The sequence below is a fragment of the Anser cygnoides genome, chromosome 6, assembly GCF_040182565.1.
Source record: "Anser cygnoides isolate HZ-2024a breed goose chromosome 6, Taihu_goose_T2T_genome, whole genome shotgun sequence".
In the NCBI taxonomy this organism is placed as follows: Eukaryota; Metazoa; Chordata; class Aves; order Anseriformes; family Anatidae; genus Anser; species Anser cygnoides.
This window is the reverse complement of record NC_089878.1, coordinates 40,355,523-40,371,488: the sequence shown is the minus strand read 5'-3', so window position 1 is coordinate 40,371,488 and position 15,966 is coordinate 40,355,523. Positions and strand designations below refer to the sequence as shown.

At 35.6% G+C, this 15,966-nt stretch overlaps 1 protein-coding gene across 19 annotated transcripts in view; it reads left to right on the top strand.

The window, feature by feature from the left end:
• Window positions 1–15,966, top strand: part of NEB (nebulin) — a 124,277-nt gene that overhangs the window by 93,963 nt on the left and 14,348 nt on the right. For 14 of the 19 annotated variants that reach the window (XM_066999863.1, XM_066999881.1, XM_066999865.1 and 11 more), the window contains 15 exons: window positions 167–268; window positions 393–491; window positions 1,859–1,957; window positions 5,146–5,256; window positions 5,399–5,503; window positions 6,320–6,424; window positions 7,730–7,834; window positions 8,746–8,856; window positions 9,324–9,434; window positions 10,643–10,756; window positions 10,929–11,033; window positions 11,486–11,590; window positions 12,184–12,288; window positions 13,272–13,364; window positions 15,492–15,584. In XM_066999863.1, coding sequence (XP_066855964.1) covers window positions 167–268; window positions 393–491; window positions 1,859–1,957; window positions 5,146–5,256; window positions 5,399–5,503; window positions 6,320–6,424; window positions 7,730–7,834; window positions 8,746–8,856; window positions 9,324–9,434; window positions 10,643–10,756; window positions 10,929–11,033; window positions 11,486–11,590; window positions 12,184–12,288; window positions 13,272–13,364; window positions 15,492–15,584 — 1,563 coding nt within the window. The remainder of the gene's footprint in view (window positions 1–166; window positions 269–392; window positions 492–1,858; window positions 1,958–5,145; window positions 5,257–5,398; window positions 5,504–6,319; window positions 6,425–7,729; window positions 7,835–8,745; window positions 8,857–9,323; window positions 9,435–10,642; window positions 10,757–10,928; window positions 11,034–11,485; window positions 11,591–12,183; window positions 12,289–13,271; window positions 13,365–15,491; window positions 15,585–15,966) is intronic. The other 5 variants (XM_066999880.1, XM_066999876.1, XM_066999875.1 and 2 more) reach the window with 2 other exon arrangements.

Genomic DNA, 15,966 nt, shown 5'->3' with positions numbered 1-15,966 from the left:
ACTTGACCACTTGCAAAAACAGATTCCCAAACCAATTCTTTGTGAAATTGTTAAAAAAAAAAAACATCATGTACTTTCCCAGCAGCATTTCTGTGTCCTTATTAGCTATCTTTCTCATGAACAAACCTGAGTATTCTTTTTTCCTTTGTCTGTCACCATGGTTTAGATTGAATACAAGAAAGATGCCAAGTCAAAACTCCACTACACACCTATAGCAGATCGACCAGATATTAAGAAAGCAACTCAGGCTGCCAAGTTAATTAGTGATGTGAGTGGTTTTTAAAATCTTCTGTATAATGTTTAGCAGTAATGTTACTATTAAAAACAGTAAAATCAAAAGGGTATTTCATCGCTACTAAACTATACATTTTTAATTTGATTTTCTTTGTTAGATTGAATATAAAAAGCGTGGAGAAGCTGGCATTGGTGTTACCATGCTGGGACGTCCGGATATTGAACTGGCAAAAGAGGTGTCCAAACTAACTAGTCAGGTAATAATAAAACATTTGTGAAACTTGGAAGCAGTGAGAGAAAATAAATAACATTAACTTCTAGAATGATGTTAATATTTTAACTAGAATTATTTCTAGATTAAATGATAAGGAAATATTTATAAAGGAACATGTTAAAGTAAAAATTAAGTCGTGATGTGAAGCTATTTCTTCGTTGAACAAACATTGAGAGTCTGATTTTGCTTACAGTGATGCCAGATGTGATTCACCACTTTCTTTCAAGTCATTTATATCCATTCAGTGTATGTCACTTTCCCAAAGTGCATCCAGTCACTTTCCCAAAGACTACGCTGGTGGATAAGTGTGCCCAGATACTAAAAGTCTGCTGGCTTCAATGGGAGCAGAAGTGATCCTTCTGTACGGGCTGCAGAGAGGATTCATAGAAGTGCGGAGACAGGGCATATAATTTCTCTATATTTAATCCTGTCATCTCTAAAATCTTTGAGTGTTTCCATCTTCTTAAAAATGTTATTTATAATTCTACGATGTCCAGTTTCTTATCTTGATGGAATATGGAAAGTTAGAACATAGAAATGTACAGGTACCTGAATAACTGTCACTTAAAAATTTATAAATTCTGTGAAATTCTGAAACAGTTGATACGGAGAGAATTATTTTACAAGACTCTGTTGGTCCAGAGTTGTCAGGTTGCATAAATCTGTACATCCTTAAGATCAAAACAGAAGACAATCATTACCTCTAAAAGCCAGCTGATAGTTTTCAAGAAAGGGTTGCCTGAAAATTAAGGGTTGCTGGAATTAAAAAACATTTTCTGCAAAAGCCCAGAAGCTGTAGCACCTCTCTTGTCTCCAGTGGTGAAATGGACACAGATAAGTTATTCATTTGTGCAGAATATTTTGAAAAAATAATAAAATAAAAAAAAAAAAGCACCTGTATGCAAATATAATTCTCTTACACTAAATGATGCCATGACAAGATCTTTTAAGGACTGAGGCTGATGTGTCAGCTATATTCTCTCTTTCTCTCTTTTTTTTTTTTTCCCCTGTTTCTGAGTATTGGCTTTAAAAGAAGCAGCCTCTTACCTAGCTCTTCTTACTCATCCCTTATGAGAGGGACATTCTGTTTCTTTTGGTGACTTTCTTTCTATTTTGTGCCTTTGAAAGAATCTTCTGCTTTGGCGTTAGTATGCTATATTGATAGAAGCTTGTGTAGTTTAATTTTGCAATGGACACGTTCTCCAATTATTCTGAAGCACATGCTTTTCTGTGGTTGTTTTTGTTTGTTTGTTTGTTTTTTCACCAGGTCCTCAGTTCTACTCACCACTTCATGCTTTAATCTTATTATTGTTTGCATTTCTGATCTTGCTCTCTTGCTACGCATTATAGGCGGAATACCTCAAGCGCCATATGAGAGGGCATGGAGCTGCATCTTATGATACCCCATGGATGAGAACGTTTAAGAAAGCTAATATGCTAAGTAGTCATGTAAGATAATTTTAAGTGACACAGCTGGGAATGCCTTTTTTATGCATCTATCTCTTGTGCACTTACAATTCCAAGTTGTTAAATGGTTTATGATGCACCAGTTGCACCAGGTCTTTTTGTGTCAAAGGTGTTGAATGTAGCAAAACTTGTGAGACTGCTCTCTTTTTTTCCTCTGGAAAGACTGTGCATGGGATTTAAGTGCATGGGGAATTTGTCTCTTTCAGAAAAACTACATAAGGCTTCAAACCCTGTGCCCTTCATGATGGTTTTGGAACTTCCAGTGTTTATAATAGAAGTGTCCAATACATTCATGTAACGTGGAAGCTACCCTTTTTCACCCCAAAAAATAAAACCAGCCATATAAGCTTGAGCTGGTTTTCCTGAGAATGTATGAAAAACAAATATTTATATGACAAACTCAAAAATGGTGCAGGTTATTTTTAGTAAACAGTCATTCCCTATGCAGAAGATTCACACTTGAATTGTATTTTAACTATTCTGTTCAAACTTCTATTTAAACTAATCTGTTCTGGATTGGCATAATGGAAGCACAGTGTATGATTAAACCCTAGAGCTCTGAGAAGTATACACTGTAGTGATTTGAGGGCGCATATTTTCTTACATTTCTTCCATCTCAAAACCTTTGGAAAACAAAAAGCCTATAGCTGCATAGCAGTTCTGAAGTGGCATCAGGTAGATCTCTGCATTTCAATTCTGTGCTTGGATTTCCAAAAGAAAAAAGGGGGATTATGGCTTTTCCATATCTAGCTGTGACTACTGCATGTAACTGCCGCATGCTTGAATGACAGCCACCATGCTTGTTAGTAAAAAAATAAAAAAATAAAAAAATTTCAGTAGAACCAAGGACTCTTAAACTGGCATCTGGTCTGGAACAATTGAACTGCAAGAAAAAGAAGAAATTATGTTTATTCCCATTCAGATATAATGAGCTCCTCTTTTTCCATGCTTTTGCTCCAATACTAGCCATCTCTCTCTTAGTATTTTAAACTTTGAGATTATTTTGGTCCTGAGAGAAAATCAACTATTTTAGAGGGGAGTAAGGGAGCAAATACTAATTGGTATCATCTTTCATTTTATTTTTCTCTTGGGTATTTATTCTCATAAATTTCTTCGTTGTAAAGCAATGTCTTCTTTATAAAGCTTCCTTATAAAGCAGCTTGTTAATCCACTTGCCTTTTTTTTTTTGGTTGTATTTCATCTGTCTGGCATCCTTGCTTTCAATTTTGCATAGATCTTCCAATAACATTTCATCTGGGTTTAAAAAATTTGGCATGACGGGTCTGATCTTCATCATATTTTGCATAGCTTGCGTAACTTAACAGTCTTGTATACGTCTTGATTTTAATTTTTGTGAGATCAGAACTAATACTGATTCCTTTTATGTCAAAAATGTTGATATTGTTTTCTTACATTGGTTAAGCAATTTGTGGATTTGCCTGTTCGTGTGTTTTATCTGAATGCTGGCATATTTTGCAAAGCAAAAGAGAGGCAGTGCAATACAGCATGAGCAATGTGGACAAGCTTGTATGGACAAGAATATGCCAATGAATTCAGAAGTGTAAAATCTGATTGTGGAATGTGATTTAATTCTGCTTTCAAGCATCTTTCTTTTTTCTACTAATATAAAATTATTTGTTTACATTTCTGTAATTGTCATTGTAAGTTAAAAAGCTTTTTTAAGGATTCAGCTGTTCCTCAACTTAGCTATCAGTTCTTCAGTAGTTTATTTCTTTCATTTCAATTTTCATATAAATATTTCTTGAGAGAGATCTTTTTTTTCTTTTCTGAAGAACCATTAATCCTTTTTCCTTATCAACCACAGTTTTATGTATGCTTCTTACATGTATTATTTTGGCCCTGAAAACAATCAAATTCTTTCAGAAAGACAATGACAATTCTCAGTGGTTGTTCTTTAGGCCAAGTGTGAGCATTGCTGGTTTATTTAGTATAAAATATCTCCACATAGATGTGGATTGGTAAGCAGAAAGAAATGTTGCCTCACCTGTTTCCGTGCAGTCAGAATACTACTACAGGGAAGACATGAGAAATCCTCAGAATTTTTCTACTGATGGCTACTCTAATGCTGATGGGCATAATTGCTAACTGTGGGATCTGTTTAGAAAAGTCAGAACTTAAGGCTAAATTACTGAGGGCCAATCTTTAATATTTAGAGTTATTTCCTTGCAATCTTCTCTAATTCCTCTGAAACAATTTTGTTCATTTTTGTGGATATATATTTATATATGTACACACACTAAAACCAAAAATGTTCCTAATAAAGCAGCCTTTTACAGGTCCACAAGAAATAGTGAGGAATTGACCTTTAGCAGTAGTGGGATGGGACAAGTCATGATGAAGGACTTGCCGTAACTCAAGCCATTAGCAAAACTCATTCATCTAACCTGGCATATGTGCCTCCAGCCTGGGTCTGCTAAAACATCGATTTACATTGATATGGTTTACCTTGCTAACGTTAATCTGATGTGGTTTGGAAGTGTTACTAAGTCTCTTATGCAACCTAGTTCCTAGTAACTAATTGTATCACTATTCTATATGTGATCGTTATCATCTTTCTTTATCTCTGTTTCATACAAAACCCAGTCTGTGTATGACAATGTATGTAAGTATTTGTTCCATTGCCATCTTCAGTGCTGATATGTCCTAAGGTAGTTTTTAAAGCACATATTTCAGCAAGAAGTATGTTAAAAGTTTTTTTAAAAAATACTCTTTATGCTTATGTCAGTTTTTGTCTCTTTGTGAAATACGGTATCTTTTATGTACGTATAGCTGTCACTGAATGAGGAATTCTTCATCTCACAAAGGGTCGGAATGTATCTGTATGTTGTCGGAATGTATCTGTATGTTGTCAATGTATTTCTTTTGACTATGTCTGTCACTATTTTTACAGTGAGGAGGTGTTACATATGCACCAAATGAAAAATTGCTAGTGATATTTTGTAAATTCAAATGTAGATTTTCTTTCCAAGTCAGGTGATCTTTAAAATAACCTTTATTCCACTGGATGCCTTCAAGTTACTGCATTTTTGTTCTTCCACTTAAAATCAGCGTGTACTCAGGTCTCTTTGCCTTCTGCAGCCAAACAAGCAAATGCTCAAGAACAGATGTAATATGCTTTTTTTGTTTGTTTGTTTGTTTTTTAAATTTAGGTGAAATACAAGGAGAATTTTTCCAAAGAGATGGGTAAAAAGCCCAAGTATGATTTAAAGGAGGCTAAGATCTACAAGACCATGAAAGATGCTCACAACATAGCTAGTGAGGTATGCTCACACTTTTCCTACAGGGAAATTAAACGTTTCAAATGTCCTATAGGAAAGAGCTCCTTTGTGTTATTAACACATTAGGCATCACAGGTTTTATCAGCAGCCTTCTTTTCTGATGTTTGTCCTTTCTTATCTTCAGGTGAAATACAAGGCAGATTTAAAGAAACTTCATAAGCCTGTTACAGACATGTCTGAATCGCTGATCATGAACCATGTCCTGAGTACAAGCCAACTCGCCAGTGCTGTAAGCTCATTAACTAACACCAGATCCATTTGATTTTCCCATTCCTGCTGATTCCATTCTGAATTGATCTCTGCTAACTATTTCCATAATGATTGCTAAGGGAGCAATTATTATTGTTCATGGTACATCACCTGGTAGTGATCTCTTCTCTACGTTCTAATGGTTGTTTCCTAGCCAACTAGCAACTTTGTCACATTTGTTCGCTGGGAAGTGAAATCCTTATTAGATGTAGAACTGCTAGTGTTTTAAATCCTCTAATCATTTTTAGTGGATTCATTCTTTATTACATTTTAACTGATTGCACCTCACTAACAAATACTATTTTCTTCTTTCTTTTTTTTATATTTTTTCTTTACTGCTTAATATATTTAAAACTTTTTTTTGGTCTGCTTTTTCATTTCATTTTTATGTTTAACATCCTCCTAATATAGAGGTACAGAATTATGTCTAACAAAGTGCTCAATAATTTTATTGAGAAAAGACAAAAGTCATTATTGCCTGGCACAGCCTTTTCATGTATCCACTGTGTTTTCTTTATCTTTCTTGTTTACTTTTTTCTCTCTCTTTTTTGTTTTTTTATCTTTGTTTTTAAATATCTTTGCTGCAATCGAAATGATCAAAAAAGATAACTTTTCACCCACATCTTTAAAAGTGATATCTGATACTGGGAGTTAAAATTCTTGTTTTTGTTTAGCTTTTTGTCTTTCTAATTTCTCTTTGATGTTCCATTGAAGTGTTGCTTTGATTGGACCTAAGAAGTAAATTTGCTGAGGGATTTTTTTTTTATTGAGATGATTTTTGACACCTTCCCTTCAGTACCAGTACAAGAAGCAGTATGAGAAGAGTAAGGGTCACTACCTTGTGGTGCCAGATAATCTTGAACAGGTTCACCTAAGGGAGGCATCAGAACTACAGAGCCACGTAAGTTGGTCGCGTGTTTCCCATTAACTGCAATCATTGAGTACTAAAGTCTCCATCACTGAAATCAACCTAGTAAGTTCTGTGATGTATAGTAATTTCTGTGCCTTTCTATAAACACTTCACACTCAAGAAAACAAAAGTCAATGAGAAATACTCGTGCATCTGCACATTTAAACACATGCAAACTATCCACGTGATCTCTTCATTCTAGAGTAGATCTCAGTTACTTATTCCTGTTGTATCTGGATCTTGCTACACAGTATAACACATTTATTGGGGGTAATTTCATCTATAGAAAAGAAGATTCGATTATCTTGGAAACCGGAAATTGATAACGGTAGGGTTGTTGTTGACAGTATACTTTCAGTTGCTTTATCCATTCTAGTCTCAAGTGATACAAAGGAGAGCTCTGCCATTATTTTTCTGCATACATAATTCCTTTAATGAAACCAATATCTACTGCTGCTCTTAGATGTGCCTGTTGACACCTTTTCCCTCTGGAATACAGCAAATAGTGAATCATTCCACAGAAATTTATCCTCTAATTTAGTCTCTAGTCCTCTCTGTTCCAGGTATTTATTGACCCTAAAGCGAGAGAGAAGTAACTGCTAGAATGTGAAGGACTATAGGTATTGTTCTGGTGCAGAATAATAGCATGGAAGAGCAAAAACTACATAGCAGAGCACTAAGAATATAGTTGCTCATCAGTTTGTAGTGTAAGTCACCACTCATTGCACTAGTTTGAGACTGGAATCTGAGCCAAAGACATAGCATTGCTTCTTGCAACAGTTTGAAAATTGATGCCCTAAAGGCTAGATACTGTAAGTTGAAGCAAGAATATCTTCATTTTGGTGGACTTTTTACTTCCTGGACAGACATATATAGAATTAGGTAGGAAGATGCTGAACTGCATCTTTTCAAGCCCTGTCCCTAACATTCCAGCAATCCATTAACATGTAACTGGCTGAATCAAACCAGGGTCAGGAGCAATCTCAGTGCCTTCAAGTTAGATTTTTGCAGCTACCTGTCTTCCTTCTTGTGATCAGTTATTTCTTGAAATCAGAGCTGACACTGCATATTCTTTGCAACAGGAAATATGACGGTAGAATATTAGACCACACACATTTTGCTGCAAGGCTGACTTTTGATTTTACGTTTTAGGATCAATAATAGGGATTTCAGGAAGATAAACAGTGTTAGAAATTCATTTTTTACCAGATATCAGTTAACCACAGTAGGCAAATCTTAGTTGATGAATTAGTTCTTTGATTATTTAGAAGGGTAACTTTTTTATTTTCTTCTCAGGTGAAATATAAAGAAAAGTATGAGAAGGAAAAAGGTAAACCTATGTTGGACTTTGAAACTCCAACATACCTTACTGCAAAGGAATCTCAGCTCATGCAGAGTGAGGTAAGATTAAAATCAACGATAGACTAAAGATAATTTAACGTTTATTTTTATAGTTAAACTAGTTAAAGTTAGTTTAAATAGTTAAAAAAAATAGTTAAATAGTTAAAAAAAAATAGTTAAAATAGTTAAAGTGGTTTAGACATGCAGTTATACTTTTGTTTTGTGAATGCCGATAGACTGACAAATTATTGTTGTATCACACGTTTCTTTATATTGGTAATAAAATACTGTATTTGAAATACATGAAATTTTCCTCTGTCACTATGAAGTGTATATTTTCTGTAATTTTTCATCAAGAAGCTGTCAGTAAATGAAGCTTAAGCAAATCTTTGAGTATTTACAAGAAATGTAATATGAAATACACATCACTTCAATATTTGCAACAGGAGTATACTATGTCAATTATTACGGTCCACAGAAAGCATGCTGTTTCTTGTTTTCACCTGAGAACTCTATGTTTGAAAAACTCATTTATTTCCTGTTTGTCTCTACTGTCACAGTGTTCTTTGCTGACCTGTCATTCTATTTCCTGAAGCAGTTATTTTCTGTTTGAAGTATTATCTTGTTCTGTTGCAGGTGAAGGCTTATACATGTTGAAAAACACTTGTATAAGGCCCTAAGTCATTATGTTTGAGTGATTCCATTGAATGTTTTCTCTGCCTATATAAGTAGGAGAAAAAAAAAAAAAACAAAGACAGGATCAGGTCATATTTCCATTGGAAGTAATGAGCTGTTTCATGAACTTCAACAGAAAGAGGATTTATTCTTTCTCTGTCTGCAGCACTGACTATAGAAGATCATGACATTAATACTGCTGCTTCCTCTCCATCCTCCCAGAAGTTTTAAAATATAATTAAAAATAATGTAATAAATATTTGCTATTTTGCTTTTTTTCTTCTTACTCTCATTAGAAAGAATATAAGAGGGACTTTGAAGAGTCCATTAAGGGCAGAAACCTTACTGGCTTGGAGATTACACCATCCTTATTACATGTCAAATATGCAACCAAAATAGCAAGCGAGGTAGCAATTGTTCTGTTTTTTTCCTCTGTCAAGTTAAATAATTCCACTAAGTATACTCAGCAACATTTCTTCTTCACCACTTTTTTTTCCTAACCATTTTAAGCATGTTTTATAAATATTTTGTGTTGTGATCTAATTTGTCATGTACATTTATTATTGTCCGTTAACTGTATTCACATTTACTGTGTCCTTTCCTGACATTCACCAGCATAACTGGTACATAGCGGGATGTGTATGTGTGTGCCCTTGCATTTTGTCTTGAACAATAATGACTATACACTGTTCCATTGCAGTAGTTCTTATATAACCGTATACCTTTGCTGTTTTAAAAGATCCCCTTTTTTTTTTTTTTTTCTTTTGGAGCTTTTGGATTTATTTATTTATTTATTTCATTTTTGCAATAAAGCTGTAGAGTGTAGAACTCTTTTTAGTCTGTCTTTGCAGTTTTCCTTTTCTTTCTTATGCAGAAAGAATACAGGAAGGATCTGGAAGAAGGTGTCAAAGGTAAAGGATTAACAGCTTTAGAGGAGACTCCAGACATGTTAAGAGCAAAGAATGCAACTCAAATCCTGAATGAGGTATGTCGGAAGCTATTTGGAAAATACCTGAATAGAGGTAACAACTTCAGATGGACAAATGCTTATAGCCATATAACACTAGTATATAGTAATACCCTACAAACTCTTGAGTAGAGAGAAAAAAAGAATGTGTATGGTGACTAAGTCTGAAACTGGTAGCCTGAACTTGTAAGTGAGCTGTTTCTGTCTTTGCAGTCACTATCAGGAAGGTAAGTGAAGAAGAAACAGGTGCTGCAATCAATGGTCAGATGGTCAACAGATAAACTGTTTTTGACTGCATCAGCTGCAGGACTGATGGCCAAGGCAGACTTTTCCCCATCTCAGTGGAGAGAGGTGGCCAACAGACAGTCAGGATGTGTAACCTATGTTATTTACAAAGTGGACTGGTATCATAAATATTTCATAGTGACTATTTTCATAGGATAAGTGCAGCTCAAATTTTAAGGGCTATAACATCACCAGGCTTAAAGTTGAAAAAACTAAGTTATGATATGGCTTGTTAACAAATTCTGTTGAGCATGCTGACTGCGTACTGACAGCATTTTGTATGTACTTAGGGCAAGCATTTTAAGTTATTCAAGGAGCCTCTATTTTATTACCAGAGAATAGTACAGACATATTCAGCCAAGTTCAGCAGTTGCCATAGCAAGAGATGAATTATACCAATCTATACAAAATATATCTTTAATATATCTTTTAGACCTCACTGAAAGATGTCTTTGGGAAGAGTAGCAGCTGCTGATGAATTTTTAGAGAGGCTATTAATTTCAAAGGACCTACACTATCACAGAGAATCCTGTCCCCTTGCATTTTTTGGGCATGCCCAGTGTGAAACATACGTGACCACTTTTCACTACCATAAGCATTTCATAAACTGCTTGCTCCCTATTGCTCCTCTTCTGTACAAGTCACTGTTTTACACGGATCACTGATGACCTAAGGGAACTTGCACTTTGAGGTTACTGGTGTGAGAAGGAACCTTAATAGAGCTGGCCTGTAGTGTGCCTCCATTTGCTGCTGCAGCTGGGCTGTTTGTTCTCAAGATTTAAGTTATAAAGTAAACACTTCAGTTATGTCATGTGTGTGTTTAATTGTACGTTTATATTAGCAGTATTCCTGTTTTGTGATGTGGTCATGAAAATACCTGAAGTTGCCAAAGGGATTGCTTTCACATCAATAAAATATTTATCTATTGTCTTAATTTGCAGAAAGAGTACAAAAAAGCCTTGGAATTAGAAATTAGAGGAAAAGGTCTGACAGAACTGGCTTTGGAGACACCGGATTTTGTGAGAGCAAAGAATGCCACAGACATTGCCAGTCAGGTCTGTGTGAATAATCCATTTCTCACGTCTGATGTCTTTTTTTAAAGAAAAAATTGCTAGCAGTTGTTTTTTTTTTTCTTTCTGAATAAATAGTGTGAAATAGTGTGAAAATTGTTGCAAAGATATGATAAAGGCACCTAAATGTGATCTCTCCCTTATCTCTCCCTAACAGATCAAATACAAACAGTTGGCAGAAATGGAGAAAGCCAACTACACGAGTGTTGTCGATACTCCAGAGATTATTCATGCCCAGCAAGTCAAAAACCTTTCAAGCCAGGTAAATGGAGTGAAGAGATGTAATCATTGTTCACATGGGAACCTTGAGCAGATGTTAACTTGGAGCACCTGAATAGCTACCTGTCACAACATTCAGGAAGTACATCAGAAAAACATATTTCTGTGGAACAGTGAGGTGGCATCTCTTACTGAAAACCAGTATTGAAAATCCGTTTCAATATTGAAATTAACTTATTGTAATACTGTATAAAATAGAACAATCATTCCTATTGTTTTTGCAATACCAAAGCAAATTTAATTCTAAGTAGATTTAGCTGAATTTTCCTACTCCTTAATGACTCTAAATGTTTAAAACAAGTCTTATGCAGAGGTGTAATCTGAAACAGAAGTACTCACGTTTCCGTAAAGATGAGCATTATGCAACAATAAGAAAAGTCAGGCTGTTTATTAGTGCTTTTGAATTAATGGAATGTGTTTTGTATTTTGTATTAGAAAAAATACAAGGAAGATGCAGAAAGGACCATGCCATACTATGTGCCTGTAGCAGACACACCAGAAATGCAGAGAGTCCGTGAGAATCAAAAGAACTTCAGCACAGTATGTATATACATAACAAACGTTGTTACCGTCAAATAATTAAAAATGTTCAGCTTTTTTGTTACTTAACAATGTCCCAATATCACACTCTAATCCCAACTAGGCTGCCTTTATATTCTCAGGGATCCCCAGTTGGTCCCCTATGTATTCAGCAGTACACAGGGAAAAAAAATGAGTCTGTAGTTTTCTTCCTGCAGTGCTTTTACAATTCCTTTGCTAATAATAGAGAATTATACTTACAGAAGTTCTGGTTAGTAGAGACTAACTGCAGGACTGTATGGTCAGGAACATGAACAATTACTCCACAGTCTGGCTTGAAATCTTTAATTGTTGAGGCTTAATTAGTTTAGATGCCATAGTCTGGCACCTTTCAAGATTTTTTGATTGATCTAGTTAAGGATCTCCTATTACTAATTTAAGTGAGAATATTTATAACTGTATGTCTTTATATCACTAATGGTGATGTTAACATGGTCTCCTTAAAAGCTGTCCTTGAAAATATTTTATTTTTCTTAGCTTCAAAGAAAGTTCAGTGAGTAAATTTTTATGGTGTAGAGTCAACATTTGGCATTTTACTTCAACTTTTTCAACAGCTTCAGTATCAGTGGGACCTACAGAACAGCAAAGGAAAAGTTACAGTTGTACAAGATACACCAGAAATGCTGCGTGTGAAAGAAAACCAGAAGAATTTCAGCTCGGTATGGTTATTTTCTGTTTTCAGTGCTCATTCCAAAACACCCACAGTTTAATGTGTTTAATAAAATAATTATTTTAGAATCATAGAACAGTCTAGGTTGGAAGGGAGGGACCTTAAAGCCCATCTATTTCCATCCCCTGGGCCATGGGCAGGGACACCTCCCACCAGCCCAGGTTGCTCAAAGCCCCATCAAACTTGGCCTTGAACAATTCCAGGGATGGGGCAGCCACAGCTTTGCTGGGCAACCTGCTCCAGTGCCTCACCACCCTCAGAGTAAATGTAATTTTAGGCTTTTCCCTTACAAATACTTATGTTCTTGACCTGCTTAAATGTGCATAAGAACTTTTTCAAACTGATTAGCTGATTTATGCTACTCCTTTTTATCTACTGTCACTTTTGGAGTTCCCTGACTGCACTCTTCCCCATGTACATAGCTGTGATATAGTTAAACAGTCAGCCCTCTGCTTAAAGTGTTATTACAAGTGTCCACCTTTCTTTTGTTCTGTTGTCATGTAAGTAGTGCAGTCTTTGGCTTTTTCTTTCAGTGAAAAGTGAACTGTCTCCCCAATACCTTTCACATTTCATGTATTACCATGAAGTGCCTGTTGTCTGCTGTATCATTTTGCCACTAGTTTCATTAGTCTAGTAAGTAGAAAGAATTTGTGTAAAACATACCAAAACAAAATTAGAACAAGAAGAACAAATACTAGTTTTCAATCCTAAAATTGGTCTACAAATGTTTTGATATTCTACTTAAAATGCATTACTACAAATATAAATGATCGGCTCCTTTTTGCGCACATAGCACTCATAGTAAATAAGACTTCAGATAGGCAATAAGCAGTGACTGGAGATCCTCTCAGCTGGCTTTCAGCCTGCACTGTTGAGTGCAAATCACTCGTCATGCAAATCTATTCACTCCCTAGAAGAAATAATGTTGTATTTTGTACGCTTAACCTTGTTGTCTTGATTCTAAATATTAAGATTTTATATAAAGAAGATATTGGAACTGGAACTACGATTGAAAAGACGCCAGAGATGCAGAGAGTTAAACGAACACAAGATGCAATTAGCTCGGTACAAAACAATTGATTTTTAATACTCTACGAGTGCTAATTCAACTTAAAATAATATGCTTTTTCCTTCTTAATTCTTTAAATTTTGCTAACTGTGGTTTGGCAATAATCTACCCAGCTAAGGGTTACTTTCTAAAAGTTTTTGTCTATTTTTGTGATTTAATAATCTTTCTAACGATTAACATTCAATTTGTTAGTTACAGTCCATTTCTAAAACATGAAAGCTCTTGTCATGATTTTAATCTCATCCCAAACACAGTTTATTTAGCAGAGAACCAAAGAATTGTTTAGGTAGGAAGGCACCTCAAGACATCATCTACTGCAAGCCCTTTGATCAAGCACGTTCAGCTACAGCAGGTTTCCCAGGTCTGTGTCCAGTTGAGTTTTAAACATCTCAAAGGATTCAAGATATTCAAAAGGACTCCACAACCTCTCATGGCAACCTGTTCCAGTATCTGACCACCTTCACAGTAAAAAATTGTTTTCCTGTGTTCAGATTGAATGTCCCGTGTTTTAACTCGTGCCCATTACCTCTTGTCCTGTCACTGGGCACTACTCAGAAGTTATTCTCAGCTCCATCGTCTTCACTCCCACCTTCGAGGTATTTATACAAGTTGACTAGTTCCCCCTGAGCCTACTCTTCTACTAGCTACAGAACCTCAGCTCTCTAAGCCTCTTCACATACCAAATACGTTCCAGTCCCGTAATCATCTTTGTGGCCCTGTGCTGTGCTCTCCCCAGTAAGTCTGTGTCTCTCTTGTACTGAGGCGCCCAGAACTGGACGCAGCACCCCAGATGCCACATCACTGGTGCTGAGTGGAGGGGAAGAATAACCTACCACTTCTCCCAGATCTGTGTCATTTGCAAGGTTGCAGAGAGTGCGTTCTGTCCCAGCACCCAGGTCACCAATGATGTTAAACAGTATCGGCCCCCATATTGATCCCTGGGGCACACCACTGGTGACTGGTCTCCGACTGGCCCTTGTGCCACTGGTCACAAAGCTCTGGGCTTGGTCACTCAGCCAGCTGTCAGCCCACTTCACTGTGCACTTACCTAACCCACACTTTGTTACTTGTCTGTGAGGGTGTTAGCGCAGGCAGTGTCAAAAGACTACTAAAGCATGTCTTGTAAAACCTTTATATTCTATTAAAAAGTTGTAATACTCATATATTGGAATAACTATGTAACTCAAGATTTGTATTTTTTTTCATGCTTTTTATTTGAATTCTGACATTATTTTAGTATAAGAGATACTAACATTTCAGCCATTTGTTGCATATTATGTTAAATACATTTTTCTGAAATACTATTCTCTTTTTGTTTTTGGTTATGCTGAAGTAAAAAATGAAAATAGCACTGATATCAAACACTTAATTGCTAAAATATTGTATGATGACCCTCAGCTATATTAAATAGATAGATTTTTACAAATCCAGAGTTCTGCTTTCATTGCTAGAAAGACCACATCATATCAGATCTGTTCAAAGGCATTTATAACAGTTTCTAGACAGTGCTTTTATGAAAGTGCCATTCACAGTGAAATCTCCGCAGCAGTTACCTTCTAACAGATTGCTTGTAAAGATGGTGGGAGTACTTTAACACCAGCTTTCTGCTCATGTTGGAGCCAATGAGATCAGGTTAATGCTCTAATTAATCTGCATGGCAATCCAGGTGCCTATTTTAATGCCATTAAGCTGAGATTTTTATATTATTATTATTATTTTTTTTTTAGTTTTTAACATCACAGGTTTTTGTAACTTAGTGTTTGATACATTGAAATGGTTTGGTTGTTATAAATCAGGGGTTTTGTTCTTGCTGAAGTTAAGCACCTGGAAGATATTAGATACCCAAATTTTAAGTTTCAACTGAAAACTTTTGGTTCACACAAGACTGCTTTTTTACCCTGCTCTGAGTTATTCTTAAACTACTATATTTTAGGCTGTGGCCTGAGTTATCTAATAGGTAATTCTAAAAGAAAATTCCTTGCTAACTTCTTTGCCATTAGAATACATCTAGTACTTGAGATTTCAGTGAGTTTGTTTCTTTAGTCATACAATTTGTTATGCATACATGTATCAGCTGTGCTTAAATATAAGTCTAACTATTTCTAATGTCTCTGCCTTTGCAGATTAAGTACAAGGAGAGTATTGGAAAAGGAACTCCAATTCCCGATCTCCCCGAAGTGAAACGTGTCAAGGAGACACAGAAGCACATCAGCTCGGTAGTGGCTAAAATTTTCTTCTTACCCATATAATCTTGCAGAGCTCAAGCTCCAACCTTTGATATTGTTTGTGGTATTTATTGTTGAAAGAACAGATCCCTTAAACCCCTATAGTCAGCGGCAGGAAGTTTAAATATCTGAATTTTGCAGTAATCATTACCATCAGCCACTTCCCTGAATTATTTCTGTGACCTTTTCTAAACACAGAACTAAAAACAAAAAATACCCAGATGATATCTTACAATTATTCTGAAAAAAAGTGAGCAGCTAGAAATAACTTTGTGGAAAAAAATAAATGGAGCCTCTTTTTGTAGTCACAAAAACTACTGACAGTTTTAAATGGGAAAAAGTATCTGGCTTTTCCCATATCTAGTTAAGTGTA